Here is an 18,451-nt window from a genome sequence, read left to right on the forward strand (position 1 = left end):
AACTAGCCCCTTTATCCTCTGTTTTAAAACATTTCCTCTTACTATAGTATACTATAATATTTCTGTTATTTGGCAACTACATTGTAATCGTAAACACAGCCTTTATGCATAATAGAATACATACTGTATCTGGAAAAAATAATAAAAAATCCAGCTTACCTGTTTACCTTTAACTAGCAATATACAAACATGGCTGCAGTATGGAAAAGGCATTTACACAGAGAAAACTGCAGATCTAGCAACACTGAGAAGAATGTAGAAGTGTCAGCTTTGTGCTCTGTTTAGTCAGACATCACATTTTCTGAAGCACAAAATATATTGTTAAAGTCTCATCCACAGCGTGTGATGGACAACACTACCTCTAAGGGACAAGGAAAATGCACCCTTGCAAATTCAGGATTAAAAAGTATGGAGAATGCTGCTGTAAGTTCTGGCCCGTGAAGTGATACTAAATATAATTTCTTAAACCTTGGACAATAATAAGTCATAAAGGCACTTTACTGAATGAGTCAGAATCAGATTTTGCTCATTAAGAGACGGAAGAGAACGCAGTGTGTTGCGAGTTACATTTTCGCTTTCTCACCAATTAAAGTAAATGGAGGGAAGACAGGGTGTATGTAAGGAAATACAACAGGACCGAAGAAGAAAGAAAATGAACAGTGCGTTGGTGTGTTGCAGCCTGACAACAGCAATTTGCCAACGCTTGCCATTTTATTATTTATTAAAGAATGACACATTGTACTTTTTATCTGTTTATAGTTAATGTTTTAGAGCATCCTCCCAAAAAAAAAAAAAAAGGTCCTATTATCACTTATGTTATACCAGATGTAAACAGTCATCCCCTCCGGGCTTTCTGTTTTCTCTCACTTGAAATTAATGACAAAAATAATTAAAGCTTGTCATTTTCTAAAGAAAGCACACACACAAAATATATATATATATATGTAAAGCCCTGTGAAAACTTAAAGGAGCCTCTGACTTTTACAAAGCGCTGACAGACACATATATTTATATATATATATATATATTATATATTTATAAACAAATTTAATAGTATACTCTTTAGCGATTTTCCAGATAGGAACTGAGTCAAAGTGTGTGTTTGTGTGTAGAAGCAGTTTCTTGTTCATGGCCTCACACTGTACAGTGTAGCTGTATTTATGAATCTAATCACTAATTCCTTTCTTGTCGAATTCTAATTCCTCTTCACTTATGGAAAAGCTTTTACCCTTGTGGACAGTGTTATACAGGTGATGTAACAGTGTGTAGGTTGAAACATGATAAAGCATACGGCGCACCGCACCGTCTTCACTTCTGCTTCATCCCTAATCAAGATTCTCACCCGCCTCCTGGCCTTGTGGACTCCGAGCGGCGTAATGGATTGTTAGTGGACTGTTTTGAAAGTCCCCTTTAAAAACTCTTTCAGGGACAGCTATAAATCTTTGTGAAATGACTAGCAAGCTTAATGCGAAAGTGTACATGAAAACGTCTATGAAGTTAATTACTTTGTGATAACCGAACGAGGAAGGGAACGACCGGTGTTGAGAAATTAATACGGCTCCCATCTGATAGTGAAAACTGGATCTGGTGTTATTCATCTCCTTTATATCAGCAGCGCAGAAATCTGATTAGCAGCCTGCTCTTGGTGGAGACAGTATTCCCGTTGCCAGCAGATCGTAAGAGCGCTCTTCATCCTGTCTGTGAGTTAACGGGTGACCCTGTTCATTCTTGCCTTTGTCTTCATTAACAACCGGTTTGCTGTGAGTGCAAGAACCACAAAGGTCACCATGAAATATTTTCTTTCTGAGTAATGCAATGAATGGTTTCCTGCCCAATGATCACTTCATCATAGCTAGTTATATGGATGGGTCCTATCCAAGAATGAGGCTTTTACAAAGAGATAAATAACACTTCTACTAGTACTACTACTACTACTTAATAATACTTAATAATAATAATAATAATAATAGTAATTAGAAGAAGAAGAAGAATGCTGTGCTTCCATTAGAAGAGAAACAGAATCCAAGCACCAATAATTCAAGCATCTATCTGACCATATACAAGGATGCGTGCCAAGAGTTTAGCCTATGAAAACAAAAAAAATCTTAACAAACAGAACTCGCAAATAAATTTGCAACATCGGGATGCTGAATTTGTAATGCACATGCACGTCAAGGGGAGTCTGATTCTCCCTGGGAAGCTGGAATTCAGCACAAAAGCAGCATCAGCAGCTGCACTGATCACAGAACTCAGCTGGGTGGGTGGATTTTAATGTCAGTTAACAAAAACAGTACATTTCCGAAGCAATCTTGTTACAAATTGCTTGTCTAATGTCCACATGGCCAATATTGTTGTAATGCGGATAGATTTGACACTTTGTTATACGGGCTGTTTAACTTTCTGAGCTCAAAATCATAAAGCACTTCATCCGTTTCTCTCCACTGGTTCCAACATCGAAGGTTTTTGACCATTTCTGGCCATTTTCAGCACTTTGCTAATAAATAAATTACGCTGATGTTGAACACACACTCATGGATGTTATTTCACATTAATGAACTCAAAACAGTCTTCATTCTACCGTGACAGAAAGTGAGAGCTCCTCAGTCTCTAGAGAGCTTGCGAGATGATGGAAGGGGGCGGGGCTTCCAGATGGTATCAGGTATTATTGCAGAGATTAAAAGACCTGTGCAAATCATTTCAGATGAATATATGACTCATATACCATTTTATTTCTAACAAAAATGCTCTTTTGGCATACTAATTATTATTAGAGTACCCTGATATTAAATTCCAGAGGTTTGATAGTATAAATTACTCAGAATAAACTACACTGTGGACTGTAGCAGTGTAAGATGTAAATTGTTGTATCACGCATGCACCTTTTATCAACATTTAAGTAAAAGGTCACATCCTTTGATTTAGCTGAGGGCTTTTTTTCCCACAACATTAGAAGAATCCAACATTTCAGAATCTACAGAAACGGCACAGATTCGCCGACATGTTTCCTGCAGTTTTTTTGACATTCCCCACAGGCCACAATCAGTCTGCATACTCCAGGCTGGAGTAGTCTTGTTTCTAGTTAAAGCAAAGACATTTTGTAATAGATGTTCTTCTCGGGTACTGCAAAATCTGTTACACTGCACGACTCCAGTCAGACCTATAGCGTTAATGCATGTCAGGATAGTAGTGACCTAATTAATGAGCGTGTACGACTAGAAAAAGAGTGTCGGCGAAGCAGGAGAGAGGAGAGCAGAGCGCAGTGGGCTCCGTGTGCACCAGACACACACCTACTGTATTTCTATTCAGAGACAATGTGTGTAGCTCAGTCTGCCCGGAGCACTCATTCTCTGTGTGGTGACCTTTTCTGAGGCATTGTCCCTCCACTTCTGCTACTCTGGGTCACTGCACTGTAGTTTTATGGGAATTTAAAACTGTCCCTCCTGTCCTACGGGTCAGCGTCTGCCCGCTGCACACACTCGCTCCTACCTAATTAAAAGAGCACTCTGACGATCGATACTTCCTGCTCTGATTTCTCTGTTTGTCTTAGGAGAACGAGAGCAAAGCAAAAAAAAAAGACCAAAAAGACAAACTCACACACAGGAATTCGATGCTGATGTGTTTTACTGAGCTAATGTCTGCTTTAGTGAGAATAGCCCAATAAAGACGTCGTCCTGATGATTGTTTTTTTGGCACAGGTAAATCTGCGCTCACGGAGATGCGGCGATATGAGATTTGATCCGTGAGACGCTTGGCGGCCGACACTACAGAGTGCCACCGCACGCCACGTGCACAGCCAAATGCCAAAGCCTGCTGGCATTTAGCAAGGGCAATATGCAGTAAATGAGCTCTCATTAGGGGTTTGTTTATCACATAACGAGGAAGCCTTTGGAGGAGCTAATGAAACGGACCGAGAACCTTTTCCTCGCTTTTTTGGTTTTCGTTTACTGACTAATTTCCTTTTTTTTGGGGGGTGATTTAAAAAAGAAATTACAGATGAGCACATTTTAGCTGATACAACTTGGAGATTTATAACACTAGACATCCAGAGCATATGGCTTAGCAGTATTGTGAGACTTACTTTAGTCATCACCTCTTGGTGCCTGAGTCTCTACACACTGCAGACATGCCATATGCCACCTGCCCTTAACTTACCTACTTGCCAGGAAGGGCACAGCTCCCTCTCGCATCCAAATCAATTACTCTGCTTTCTTACTCCTTAAGCCACCCCGGTGTAGGAGCAGAGGTCATGACCCTCATCTGCTGCATTGTGCACTCACACTTTAAGGAATGTGGGTCAGCATTGTGCCTTAGAGCTTGATCGTAGTGACGGATTCATGTCTGGAGTGAGGCGAGGATAATGCGGTTATGCGTGGATGGATAGGTGAGAGATAGATGCTGAGAAATCAGTCCCAGTTTTTAATCGGTTGATTTAAATGGCGTTTGCAGCGGCGAGGGAACACGTTGAGCCCTGTGGCAGGCGTTAATGTGTGTGTCTTGTGAGATATGGATGGGCTCTCTGCTTGAACAAGTACCCTTTAAAACTCCTGTTTAAAGCTACAGTCATTTCTATCGTATTCTCCTCGAGGCAAAGAAATTAGCGTTAAGTGAATACAGGTATTAATTAAAGCGCCCACATAGATACGGAGACTGTGATAGGAATATATTCAGCTAAAGCCTCGCTGCGATATAGTTACACCCTGCTTCATTACTAGCCTGCAGTGCTAATAATCCGAGGATGTATTTCAGGTCTAAGTGCTCTTTGGATTCTCATAAAGCATCCAGCTAAATTCAAACGTGCGTCACAGACCACTTGCACTTGCTCGTTGTCGGCCCATTCACCTGCCCGGGTTTTATTTACTTGCATTAACACATGCACTTCTGTGGTCCGCTTACTACATTTTGACGTGCCTCTATCTCTATTCAGCCTCGTTGCCTTTACTGAATAGCATCTCTCTTACTCATAGCAGCAGCAGGGAAAAAAGAAGTCGCATTTCCTTTCCCTGTGCTCATGACTTACATAAGAGCGAATGAATAAATAAAACCACGAGTAAAGTCTAGGAACACAAGAAGGGTGAAAAAAACACAGCACTCCACAGTTGTTACATTCATTATGCCGCTAAATTAAAAACCAGCAACTATCAGCTCTTAATGCTTTGTCTTGTTCCACCTCAGGTGGTTCAAAGAGCCAAAACTAAATGGATTCGCTGTCGTTGTGAATAACCGGGAGCACACACGCTCTTAATTTATTGTGCAAGCATACTGCCTGATTGACTTACTGCTTAGGGCTCTCAGCATTCATGTTGTTCTCTCAGTGGCTCACCGAGTTGCTTTATTTGAAAAAGTTAACTAAAAACAAAAAACACTCTTTGCTGATATTGCACCAGATTCCACCTAAAGCTTTAAACTCCTCATTCCAGCTTTACTGATGTTTGTAAAGGATGCACATTTTCAGAGCACATTTTTACAGCAAGTGAAATCTACTGAGGAACACTGAGGTTGCGGTTATGATTTGCTTTAAATAAGTAGGATTCGGTTCCTGTATTTTCTATATAAATGACAAATGTGTTCTAAGAAAATGAATTAAGAAAGCAGAATTCTTTGTAGGATATTTATTATTTCTTTATATTATCCCACAATAAAATGCTCTTTTTTTGTGTGATAATATAATCAAATAATAAATAGGTATCTTACTCGTAGGCGCAAAGATGTGCTTTATTTATTTATTTATTTATTTATTTATTTATTTATTTATTTAGTTCGACAAGTAACATTTTTTATTAAAACACACACACACCAGTTCTGATGGTAATGTAGCTTTTATTGTTACTAATATAATTACCTAGGGTAGCCTTAACATTATTGTCCATTTTTCCCTGTTCTTATTGTCTTGTGTACTGCATATGTGCCGCATCTCTTGATATTTGTTTTTGCAATTGTATTAGTGTATGTTCTTCATGTTTATGGGACGTTAGTGTGCAAAGCGTCTAAACAACTCTAACCAAATTTTGACCGTTATCGCTGTGTCTGTAGTGTCACAGCTGTAATAAGACACTATAGATAGTGTAAATAGCTAAATAGCAGTTGATTGAATGACTATTTAGCATCTCTGAACAAGATGTAATTAACTACGCTTTGTTTACACCTCAGAAAGGTCCTGAAACGTTTTGAATATTTAGCCACGGTTGAAATTTCATTTCTGTCATCCCACATTTAATAAAAGGATAAGAGAATTAGTTACGTACTAATTAAAGAAGTGTGCTGATCATATTTCTCTTCATTCCCCGGAATGAGTTATAGCGTTGACTCTTTTAGGGCGAGTAGAGAGATTGGATGAGTTGTAACCCTCCAGATTAATAGAAAGCCCATCCCATTCATCAGGAAACTACAATTTTGTCCAAACCAGGCCTGTGAGGAGAGCCTCGTTTAAGGTGCGACTAATGATTGATTATCCTTTAGCTTTGCTTGTTCCAGAGTGAGTGCCATCCCTCCCCTTCTAAATGGTCTTTAATGCACTTTGTTGATGGATTGTTGCCGTTGTTGCAAAAGAAAGAGAATACCACTTTTTCTTTTTCTTTTTTTTTTTTAACAAAAATAAAGGATAAGTAATTATAAACCTATGTGATATCCATATAACCCCCAAGCTTGGGCTACCAGCCTCGCAGTCATCATCACATCAAAGCCCTTCTAAACAAAGCTGTTTATAAAGTGGCCTGCGATCAATCACCCTTCTCAGCTGGTTAGTCACATGGATGTTTAAAACATGAGGAGCTGCAGGGCCAGGCCTCTGGCATTTGATGGAGTGAGCGCACTGCTGGTCCCGAGTTCGCTCATCGATTCCCGCAAATTCAGAGGATCCCGGTGAGAAGAGGCCAGAAGTCGTCCATTATCGAGGCTACACCGCTCAGAAGCTGTGTGAATCACTCCCCCCTGGCCATACTGTAGCCTGCTTGTGAAAACTTACCAGGAACAGTCATTAGAGAGATGTCATCACCATCGACAGTTTATCAGTTCCTAGATTGTCACTTTGTTCAAAAGCGGCGAGGAACGGGCTCGTAATTGAGCGTCTCTCCCATCGTTATCGGTTCGGCTCAAAATCCACTGTGCTCTGAACCAATTATGCCTCTGTCTTCCTTCGGTTGGAGAGCAGAATTAAATCAAGTGAGTAGATAAGTCACAAGCAGACGAGAGCAATAAAAATAACACATTGCACTCTGGCAGCAGAGAAGGTCAGTTTGAATGCGGTCTCATCCCGGCGGTGACGGTGATGATGATGGTGGGTATCTTTGCATGCTTTTATCGCACAACTGCGCAATAATTAAACCCACGCAAAGCATTCCCAGTTCCAGTGTCCTGATCATCACCCTTGTTTTGTTTCTTTGCATGCGTTGTGGTAATTGCAATTAGTGTGCAATTTAACAGCGTGCCTTGATTAAGTACTGTCCCAACTTATCATACTCACACTGCTGCATGACATATGCAGGAACAGCGTGAGAGACATCATGGGAATGCCCTCATCTGCTGTCTGTTCATCTAAATATACCATGTCGAGCGAGGTTCTCTGCTGAACTGGGGACAAGGCGCGTCGCTAAAGCTACGCCGGATACTAATGATGAACTTTGATAACTGTGTTACTCTAGCACATTAGCTGACATAAGCGTAATCCTCATCTAAATTTTACAGACATGTCCCTAAAGTGCATGTCAAATGAACTGTCCCTGATCTATTAGTCATGCTCAGAAGTTATGCAGATCTTTGGATTACATAATCAACTTCATATAATCATTTGGCTTGGTTCATCGCGTGTAATTAATATCTTAATCTTCTTATTAGATGTAAACTGTGATATGATGACCATTTTGATTAGGTAGACGGTCTCATTATGTGTGGAGTTATTGAGCGTACAAGCCTAATGATATGTTATGGATGTCGGAAGAAAAATGAGAAATTAAAAGTGTTGACAGAGCAGGATATGGAGAATTGATGTTTGTCATTTAATTTACTTAATATATCATCATTAGGGGAAACAAGTTAATACCAACTTGCATTAGTAGTTTTTTTTTTTAATGAGCAAATAATTCTTTTAAAACAGCAAGGTATTCAAAGAGAACGTACATAATACAGTGAATGCATAAAAAAAAAAAACAGCTAAAAAATATTCAGATATTTTTTACACTCCATCATTTAATTAGCTTTAATTATTTGAGTTTCACTTTCATTACTTTTTATTTATTTATTATATTATTTATTATTCTTATTTACCTGTTTTATTTTTTCTTCATACCTTTATGTTTCCTTGATTTTGTTTTTTTTCCACTTCACAGTTTATGGCAACTTCTGCTGTTTTAGATTAGTTTCTTCCTTTCATAATTTGTTATTCCTTTAATTATTATCATTTGCCAATTTCACTGTTCACTAATTGTCGACTACCTTTCTTTAAATATCCGTTTTTTTCTCGCCTCGCTATGAAGCTGTGAATAAAAAACAGCTTTTTGAGCCGTATTTTATTAAAAGTATAAAAGGTGCTATATAAATAAAGTTTATATTATTAATAAGAAAAGTAGAAGTAGGTAGCGGTTGCAGTTTGCTGAACCTTGGTACATAATGACATGTAGATAAAAGCCATTAGTGTAATAAGAGTAAAAATCCGTTTGGACCTTTTCGTTTTCCTGAAGGCACTGAGAGTCTGGTGTTAACTGTAATCGGAGCTGTTTTTAATGCTCACAAGTGACCCACAGATAAACTAATTGAATTTCATTTAAATAAGGATGCTAATCATGTGCATAATGAACAGGATATACGCAGTTCAGCAGACCTAATGCTGTGAATGTATTAGACTTTAAATAATCCTAACATCCCCAGCAGGATTCTCTCCTCTGCTTACAATCAAAAGAGCTTTTATTTCCAGGTTTACATCTTTCACCTGGTAAGTGGAACTGCTCCCAGTTTGAGTTTAGTACTTTCATAACATTTACATTTACTTTTACAGCATTTGGCAGATGGCTTTATCCAGAACGACATACAAAAGTGCTTTGAAGTCTCAATGAATGCATTTATACTGGTTCACTGGGACACAGGCTCTAAATCTCTGTTGGGAGGAAATATAGCTCAGTTTTTTAAAATATACATAAACATGCAGGAAAAAAATAAGCGCTGGTTTAGGTATTTTAGGAAGAGGTAGGTCTTCACCCATCGTTTTTCGATCGAAGTTTATTCCTCCACCCCGATGCCAGAGCAGAGAAGAGTCTGGATGAATACCTACCTCTTACCCTGAGAGCCTTACATAAACATCCTGTAATAATAATTTCAGCAGTAATTCATAGTTCTGGGTATTTCTTTTCTTTTCTTTTCTTCTGTCTTTCCCTGGAATTACTCTGTTCATGTGAGAATTTTTTTTTATTTTCTCTAATTGTTTTCTAGCGCGTGGGCTGAATCTTTCCTTTCATTTAACCTATATTTCTGCTCACAACCATTAGGTTTGACTTCCTTTGCAGTATGTTTATGCCTGTTCCCTCCCATATTAAACTCAGTTTTTTTTCTAACTAATAACATGAGAGAACTTCTGTAAGAAAGGATAATCAGTATAGTCCATAGAAAATCAAGTGTATGATTATTAACCCTGTAATCTGCTCATTTCCAGCTTCATATAGTCGTGCCATGTCAGATCATTTTAATCGAAAATATCTGCCTGTAAACAAAGAGAACAAAGGCTGAATATTTGAGTTATAATAAATCTCATTATTAGGAAAAAATTAGGTACGTTTGGCCATTTTAAAGATATTTTACTTGCTAATGTCATTATTTGCAGTGTCAGTACATCTCTGAAACATTAATTCTGATGATTGCACAATTAAAATTTATTAAATAATTTTTTTCCTCATAGTGATTTATAATAATGTAATAAACGTGTAATAATAATGTAATAGTATAATTATGCATTTTCCTCTGTGTGTGCGCGCGCGTACAGTAAGAATTCAGAATTTTTTTGGATGAACTAATATAGCATATAGCTAAGCACTTGAGAGTTGTGGATTTTTATTACATATCTGTTAACGCATGCATTTGTGTAGAAGCTGCTGAATGAACTGAAGGCTGCTGAGATACTCTAATGAACACTGCTGTAAAACAAACATTAATAATGTTCTCACTTTGTTTTTGTTTTTTTTCCCCCTTTTTTTTTATTTGAATCTCATTGTTTTCTCCACGCAGCCTGATGTTTTTGAGTGCAAATGCTGATAAAAATGATGGAGCTAAGCCGCCTGCCTGAATACAGATTAGAGCGATGTGGTGTGAATTGAGAACATGGCTGTGTTCTTGCCTGTCTGCCATAAAACAGAGAACCGAGAGACAGGACAGCTCATCTGAGTCAGTGATAAACAGCTAAAATGTCTTTTCTTGAGAAATAAACAAAGTGATATCGCAAGTCAGTAGTTACTGATATCCAGCAGAGACTATGGGGGTCACTCTGTTCTGCTTGGAAGCTATGTGGTGTCTACAGTGCCGCTGTTGTTCCCTATCTAGTGTGCCTATATAGTGAATCCGAAGACAGTTCAGATTTGTGATGCACGCTCAGCATCAGCTTTAATAGGATCACCTGCTCATTTATGAAGTTATCTAATCTAATCTAATCACTCTTTACAACTGCGCTGAGCAGAAAAGCATCTCAGCATGCACAACACCTTAACATGCTTGAAGACCTTAACAGCAGAAGACCACATCAGTTTCAACTCCTGTCAGCCAAGAACAAGAATCTGAGGCTATCATGGGCACAAACTCCCCCAAACTGGGCAGTTGAAGACTGGACAGATGAGCAAGTGATTTTTTTTTCCCCCTAATCTTCAACTGTCCAGTTTGGTTGATAGCCTCAGATTCTTGTTCTTGGCTAACAGGAGTGAAACCTGATATAGTCTTCTGCTGCTGGAGCTCATTCACCTCAGGTCTGATGTGCTGTGCATGATGAGATGCTTTTCTGCTCACCTCAGCTGTAAAGAGTAATTATGTGATTTACTGTATCCTTCCTAGCAGCTAGAACTAATCTGGCCATTTTCCTCAGAGCTCTCTAATCAAAAAGGCAACGATAAATCCACCTATATTGTACCGACACCAGTGGCAAACTTAAAATCACAGAAATCACGCCTTTTCTTCATTCTGATGTTTGTTATGAACATTATCTGAACCTGCTGACCTGTATCTGCAAGATTTAGTTTGCATTACGCTGCTACCACATGATTGACTGATTAGAATGAATGTGTTAAAAGTGGATGTGTAGATAATTGCACGTTTTCGCCAAAACACACCTATAATGTCAGACTAATATCGTTTGAAAATGATCTCAATCCAAATTATTTTCAGGAATATTTTAATGTCTGTGATACATACTTGTTGCATTGGACTGAGGCTTTACAACCCTACATCTATAGAATAAAACTATATATCATTCTCTCATCTTTTTCTCCTCTATCTTTCTCTCTCTCTTCCTTTCTCTCTCCCTCTGTCTGTTAAGCAGTTAAGCAGAGTCATTCCCTTCCATCATGGCAGGCCGGCTAGGTGAATTAGGCTGGGAGATTGAGGCTGTGCCTCCACTCTAAGCTCCTCTAATGCACTCATTGACTGTGGGCTTTCAGGGCCTGGAGCCGGGCCGGCGCACTGTCACTGAATTACGCTCGGCTTTCTGTAGCTAAGAGAAATGGGCTGTTGCTCTCCAGGTCCTGACCACACGACCACAGAGGCACACACACATCGAAACAGCTTACACCTCACACTTCAGTGCCTCGGCAAGATTGAGAAGGCAAAGACGTGCTGATTGAAAGTTAAAATAATTTAGCGTGTGCGGTATGCACTATGATATAGCTCAGTGTGACCCCTGCAGAATAAAAAATAAACAGCTGTGAGGCGCGGCACCTTCCCCCCTCCCAGCAGGCATGAGGTTGCCCCTGGCAACGCTTCCTGCTCGGTAAAATGTTGGCAATGTGAGTGTCTCTGTGCAACCAGCTCCTGGCAACACATACAGAGTGTGTGTGTGTGCTTGCACATTTGGTTAACTAGGACCTGGTTGTGATGTTGGCAAGGTATATGCCTATGTTGGTGAGGAAAGTGTGTGTATAACAAGCTCCTGCCAGCGCTATCTTCCATAGTGTGAAGTTGTGGAGGTGTGTGTGTGTGTGTTCAAAGTCAGTTCCTGCTGTCTACTTGATGGTGAAGTGTGTATGTATGCATGTGTGTAGTCAATTCATGTCAACTGTATCTACCCGCAGTGCAGGGTTTGTGGGGTGTGTGTTTGTGGTGGCATAGCTTTTTGTGTGTGTGTGTGAGAGAGAGAGAGTGAGAGAGAGAGATATTTCCTGACAACCGGAGTTCCTTGGTGTGATTTTGGCGAGGTATGTGTTTTTATATTGGTGTGTTTATGTTTACTGTGTGTGTAAGACGTATTTGGCAACCTGCTCCTTCTCACTGCGATGTTGGCGATGTGCAGGTCTGTGTGTGTGTGTGTGTGTGTGTAACAAGCTCCTGCCACCAACCCCACCCCACCCCCCCATGTGGTTTTGGCTAGGTATGTATTTGTGTTAGTGTGGTGTGTGTTACCAGTTCCTGGCACTTTCATCCTGCTCTCTGTAATGTTGGCGAGGTGTGTGTCTGTGTTGGAGAGGTGTGTGTTTTGTGTAACCATCTCATGGCAGTCCCTTCTTTTTGACTCTACATATTTGTCTAAAACTGGTTTCTCTTTGTGTGTTCCAGGGCTTGATGATCCTGCTGCAGAATTTACCCACCATGCACTGGGGTAATGAGGAAGTGAGCGTGCTCCTGGCTGAGGCTTACAGGCTAAAGTTTGCATTTGCAGACGCACCCAATCACTACAAAAGATGAGGCTTCCAGCGGCATGACTACTGAACCGAGACTCTATGGCTCACCCTGAGGCTTCTCATGGACCACTATGAGACTCATGGTGGTTCACCATAAAAAACTCTACAATGGCCCAAGCTAATATTCCCGACGGCTCTCCTTAAGGCTCCCAGCTCCCCTGTAATTCCCCTGTAATTCTTGATGCCCATATAAAGATTCCAAACGGCCCATCCTGAGACTCCTGATGGCCCAGCCTGAATCAACTAATAGTCCACCCAAATTTTCCTGATGGTTTAAGTCAATTCTCATGATCACCCACCCCGAGTCTCCCGATGGCCCACTCTGAGGCTGCCAGTGGCCCACAATGAGTCTCCCTGTGGCCTACCCTGAGACTCCTGATGGCCCACCCTGAATTATCTAATGGTCCACCCAAATTCTCCTGATGGTCTAACTCGATTCTCACGATGACCCACCCCGAGTCTCCCGATGGCCCACTCCGAGGCTGCCAATGGCCCACAATGAGGCTCACGATGGCCCACTCTGAGGCTACCAGTGTCCCACCATGAGTCTCCCTGTGGCCTACCCTAAGACTCCTGATGGTCCACCCTGAGAATCCTAATGACCCCCCTCTTGAGACTTCTGATGGCCCATCCAGAGACTCTACATGGTCCGCCCTCATATTCCCAACAGGCCATTCATAAGTTGGAAGTGGACTGTGTTTACATGACTCAATGTAAAACTGTAGCTTTTTGTTTCTTCACCTCCGGCTCTATTCTTACTAACCCACACACTCCAAGCATCAACTATCCCGTCTATTTAATCAAGCAAAAAAAAACAAAAAAAAAAACGCCTTTTTCAACAAGTAACATATCGATATTTTTTTTTGTCCGTTTAAATTTCCGTCCCTCCAAACCCCTAAAAGGTTTCACAGCAAATGTTTTGTGTAGGCTGATAAAATGTTACCAGTTTATTACAAAACCCTGTGTTCTGCACTGGTTAGAATAGAAGTACTGAAGCTGAGAGGGTGTGTGGGTGTGTGGGTGACTGAGAGGAAGAGTGTCTGGCACAAAATTTCTCAGCTACATCAAGAGTAATAGCTGGAAGTACGCTTTTGCACTGAGCAGTCTCCATTAGGAATCTCCCGTACAGCTGCAGGTCAGGAGTGCGCTGCATTAAAGGCAATAATGACACATTATTCAGACAGGAAGACAGAATAGAGATGCTTATCCATGCATCCAGAGAACTGGCTTTAAAAAAAAAGGAAAAAGAAAAACACCCTGGAAGTAGAACAAAAGGACACTTTATTCAAACCTAGGTCTACCTCAGGAGCCGGTCGGCGTGGCTTGGCCCGATCAGACGGAATGCAGTACCTAGGCCATTCATCTGCCTCCATGTCAGAACAATAGCCATGATGTTCATTCCCTGAACACTTTTTCTTTTTTTTTTCTAGTAAAATAAATAAGATTTGCCTTAATTTGGCTACTGTGATTCTGCTAGAACCAGACATTTGCTATCACAAGTGGCTTGTCTATAGAATTCAAGCTGCTCTAATCAATTAGCCTTTCACATGGCCTGTTATTTCAAACCTCTGTTTGGAGTTCAGATCCATACTTGTTGCATGATGCCGTCATTAGTGAGCGTTCAGGGCATAAAAGCTCTCCACAAAGTAAGTAGTGGCAGTATTCAGACCTTTATTCTGCATTCAATCATGTTGTCAGGCTTTTCATTTTCCCTGCCAGTTCTTAAATCTAATGATATATGTGAAGAGAAAGAAAATGCACTCTGTTTTCCTCAGTTTTTGTATAACATCTTGCTTAAATCAGCTCTTTTTTTTTTAATATATATATAAAAGAAAAAAGAAAAGATTTTGTTTTCTTTTATATACTGTTTACATGAGCCTGTTGAGTTGTGCCTAACATCAGAAATAGTGTATACCATCTCAGATATTTATTTTTCTTTAACGTTGAACATTCACTGACGGTAAGTAGACTTGTGCTGATGTCGCATTTTAACCATATCACAGTGTTGCATTTTAAAATACATGACAAATAAACGCAGTGCTTCCTGCCGTGCAACGTTTTACATGTAAATGAGAGGTCAGGCGTGTTTTTCCAAGAATTAATCGAGTCCAAACTGAAAAGCCCATTGACTTGGACGGATTTAATTTCAGGAATACAAACACTCTGCAGAAATGCTTCCTACCGAGGCAGCCTCGCCTCAAAGGGGCAGGCAGGAGTAGACGCTATTCTGAAGTGTTGTGCAATACTGTATAAGTGATTATCAGCACATGCTTACAGAGTGTTCGCACTGCACTGGACAACATGAGAACCTTGTTAACTGACCATCTCTGTCTGGTTACCTCACACATAAGGCTAACATATGATACATGCTATCTTTCCATCGCTTTTCTCCCCCTTATTTTTCGATTTCTTACTTCCTGCTGTGTTATTTTTTTTCCTTCTCTTGGTGAGCAGTTTAAAGCATAACCCTCAATATCAGACAAGGAGAGTTTCACAACTTTAGCCTTTAGAAACTACCGATTTTAAAAAGGGTGTCCGAAGATTTTCTGAAATGTTATTGAATTCAAATTTGTGTACAGAACAATGACTTTTCAAAGCTCTGTAAATAGAGAGAAATGTGTAAATAAATGCTATATATGATCAAACATTCCTGTGCCATGAGATATTACTCAGCGTAATTAATCCCAGTAGAATGAGTTTCTCGGTCTAATTACACACCAAGTGTACACTGCAATCATTTCTGACCTTGCCTGCCGCCTATTAACTCCAGCAAAGGCTATTTTATTCACTCAGTGTCGGAATAAAGAAGGCTTTATAAGTTGTTGATGGCATGTAATTGCAAGCTAGCATTAGTGTTTTTGTATCCCGTCGTTGTTATTGATGTGCCCGTGTTCCTTTCACAGTAGTGTATCAGTGACACACTTGTGTATACACAAACAGATTTGGTGTGGAAAACACAATGAAGTTAAGTAATTAAATCCTATGTTCAATTTCCTTAGAACTGTGTACAGTTATAATAGCTTGCTAACTAAAAAGTGCATTCATTATACAGGATGTAGCATGGTAACTTGAATACTGATGCTTCCTGAGAGGCACTTCTGAACCAAGACTCATGATGACCCGCCATGAGTTTCCCTTAGAATCCTGATGCCCTACTCTAAGAATCCCTGTTTCTCATCATGAAATTCCAAATAGTCTAGTCTGAGATTCCAAAATGCCCATTCTGATACTCCCAATAGTCCACCCTGAGACTGCTAATGGCCCATCCTCTGAATGCTGAGAGCCCAACCTGAGATTCCAAATAGCCAGCCCTAAGACTAAGACTGATGGCCTACCCTGAGATTTCCAGTGGCCCACAATGAAAATCCTAATGTCCCACCTTAAGGCTCTTGAAAGTCAACCCTCTAATTCCTTATGGCCCACGGTAAGACTCTCAGTGGCTCACCCTGAGAATTCTAATAGCCCAACTTGAGACTCCTGTTGACCCGCAATGAAACTCCTACCACCCACCCCAAGAAATCCAACCCCATAATTCCCAATGCCATACCCTATAATTTCCAATGGCCCACCTTATGATTCCCAATGGCCAACCCTATAATTCCCAGGGCCACACCCTATAATTCCCAATGGCCCACCATATGATTCCCAATAGCCCACCCTATGATTCCCAATGGCCCACCCTATGATTCCTAATGCCACACCCCATGATTCCCAATGGCCCACCCTATGATTGCCAATGGCCCACCCTATGATTCCCAATGGCCTACCCTGAGAACTCTGATAGTCTAACCCGAAACTCAATATGGCCTACCCTAAGAGTAAAATTTGGAGTGGACTAAAAGTGGATTTGTCTGTAGAAACTGCTTCTTGTGTTTTGTTTTGTTTTTCTTTTCAACCCACTCACTGGTCAGTTAAAGTCTCACCTAACAAATGAAGTTTAACATTTGCTACTTTTATGACCCACTGCAGCCTTTTTGAAAATACACAGGGCAGCTGAACACACTTTTAGGAGAGTATCAACACACCTTTCCTGTCATAGTGCCATATAAACATGATGCCTGTGACTGGCTACTATCAGTCTGGTTGATGACTGAAAGGAAATCTGTCTGTCTTAATCAGAGAGCAGGTCAATTATTTTTCTCTAGGAAGTGGTTTACAGATGTCTGGCATTGTCAGCGTGCATATTCCCAGTCTTTGGGAAGATAGGAAGAATGTCTAGATCAAATAAAGAGCTTGGTTGTTTTTCAAAAATGGTTTGCATCACATCACAATACTTTCTGGGACTTTTGCTGTTGATTCTGATGTCTGATGTTCCTTCTAATGTTTATATCGATATGAATTAAACTCGGAATATTTGCTATATTACGGTTTATGAACGGACCTTAAAATGCCAACAGAAGTTCACGATGAGGATTCAGTGTCCTTGTATTTTGACTACAGAGGTATGACACAGCAATATGCCTGGATTTTTCCTCCATCTTACCCAGTATGTTTCATACACTACACCAGACCAGTGTTACATTAGCATCAGTGTTTGTACAGGAGTGTGTGGGTTGGAAAAGGTAAATGTTTGTGTGCTCTCTGTTGCAGCAGGCTGCTGGTTCAGTGATTAGAGATTTAATGTGCACACATTGTTGGTGGTCCGCGTCATTAGGCTGACTGATATTCAAGGCAGCACATAATCAAAGGATTAGGCACGTTAATATGCAGAAGATGATAAAAAGTGCAGCTCATCATGCTTCAGGAAAGGAGCAACAGGAGGCCTGATACATGGCAACAGAATGAATTGTGTGTCTATTTCCGAACAAAATGCTATCCTGGGTTATTTTATTTATTGTCATTATACAGATGATGTGTGTACAACAGAAATAGGCACACAATCCACTGAAAAACTAGTTAGATTTAATATAATGTACCTGTCATAGCTATCAATCATCTATTCTGTTTGTAGTTTCATTTTATTTTCCTTGAGAATCAGGATTATATCTGGACAGGGACGTAAAAATCAGTTTTGAATACACCGAAGACAAATTTCAGACACTGAATTCCACTCGTCTAAACCATTTCTGGTGTGAAATTCATTTTAGTCAGATCTTTGGCACTGTTTTGCCAAATCAGATAACAACCCAAACTCTTCCTAATACTCATCATAGCACACTTCCTGAGTTCTGACACTAGAAACACCAGAATTTGGTTGTTAAGTGTCATGAGTTACATGCAATACAGGAACATGGTCATATACACCTATCAGGCATAACATTATGACCACCTGCTTAATATTGTGTTGGTCCCCCTTTTGCTGCCAAAACAGCCCTGACTCATCGAGGCATAGACTCCACTAGATCCCCGAAAGTGCATCAGTGAGCCTTGGCCGCCCATGACCCTGTCACCGGTTCACCACTGTTCCTTCCTTGGACCACTCTTGATAGATACTGACCACTGCAGACCGGGAACACCCCACAAGAGCTGCAGTTTTGGAGATGCTCTGATCCAGTCGTCTAGCCATCACAATTTGGCCCTTTGTCAAACTCACTCAGATCCTTACACTTGCCCATTTTTCCTGCTTCTAACACATCAACTTTGAGGACAAAATG

At 40.3% G+C, this 18,451-nt stretch overlaps 1 protein-coding gene across 4 annotated transcripts in view; it reads left to right on the forward strand.

The window, feature by feature from the left end:
• Positions 1 to 15,340, forward strand: part of tbc1d22a (TBC1 domain family, member 22a) — a 163,497-nt gene extending 148,157 nt beyond the window's left edge. For all 4 annotated transcript variants that reach the window (XM_058417224.1, XM_058417226.1, XM_058417225.1 and 1 more), the window contains one exon: positions 12,733 to 15,340. In XM_058417224.1, the coding sequence (XP_058273207.1) occupies positions 12,733 to 12,861 (129 nt within the window). In that variant the 3' untranslated portion in view covers positions 12,862 to 15,340. The remainder of the gene's footprint in view (positions 1 to 12,732) is intronic.
• The last annotated feature ends 3,111 nt before the right edge of the window (positions 15,341 to 18,451 follow it).

The sequence above is a fragment of the Hemibagrus wyckioides genome, linkage group LG19 (genome assembly GCF_019097595.1).
Source record: "Hemibagrus wyckioides isolate EC202008001 linkage group LG19, SWU_Hwy_1.0, whole genome shotgun sequence".
Classification (NCBI taxonomy): Eukaryota; Metazoa; Chordata; class Actinopteri; order Siluriformes; family Bagridae; genus Hemibagrus; species Hemibagrus wyckioides.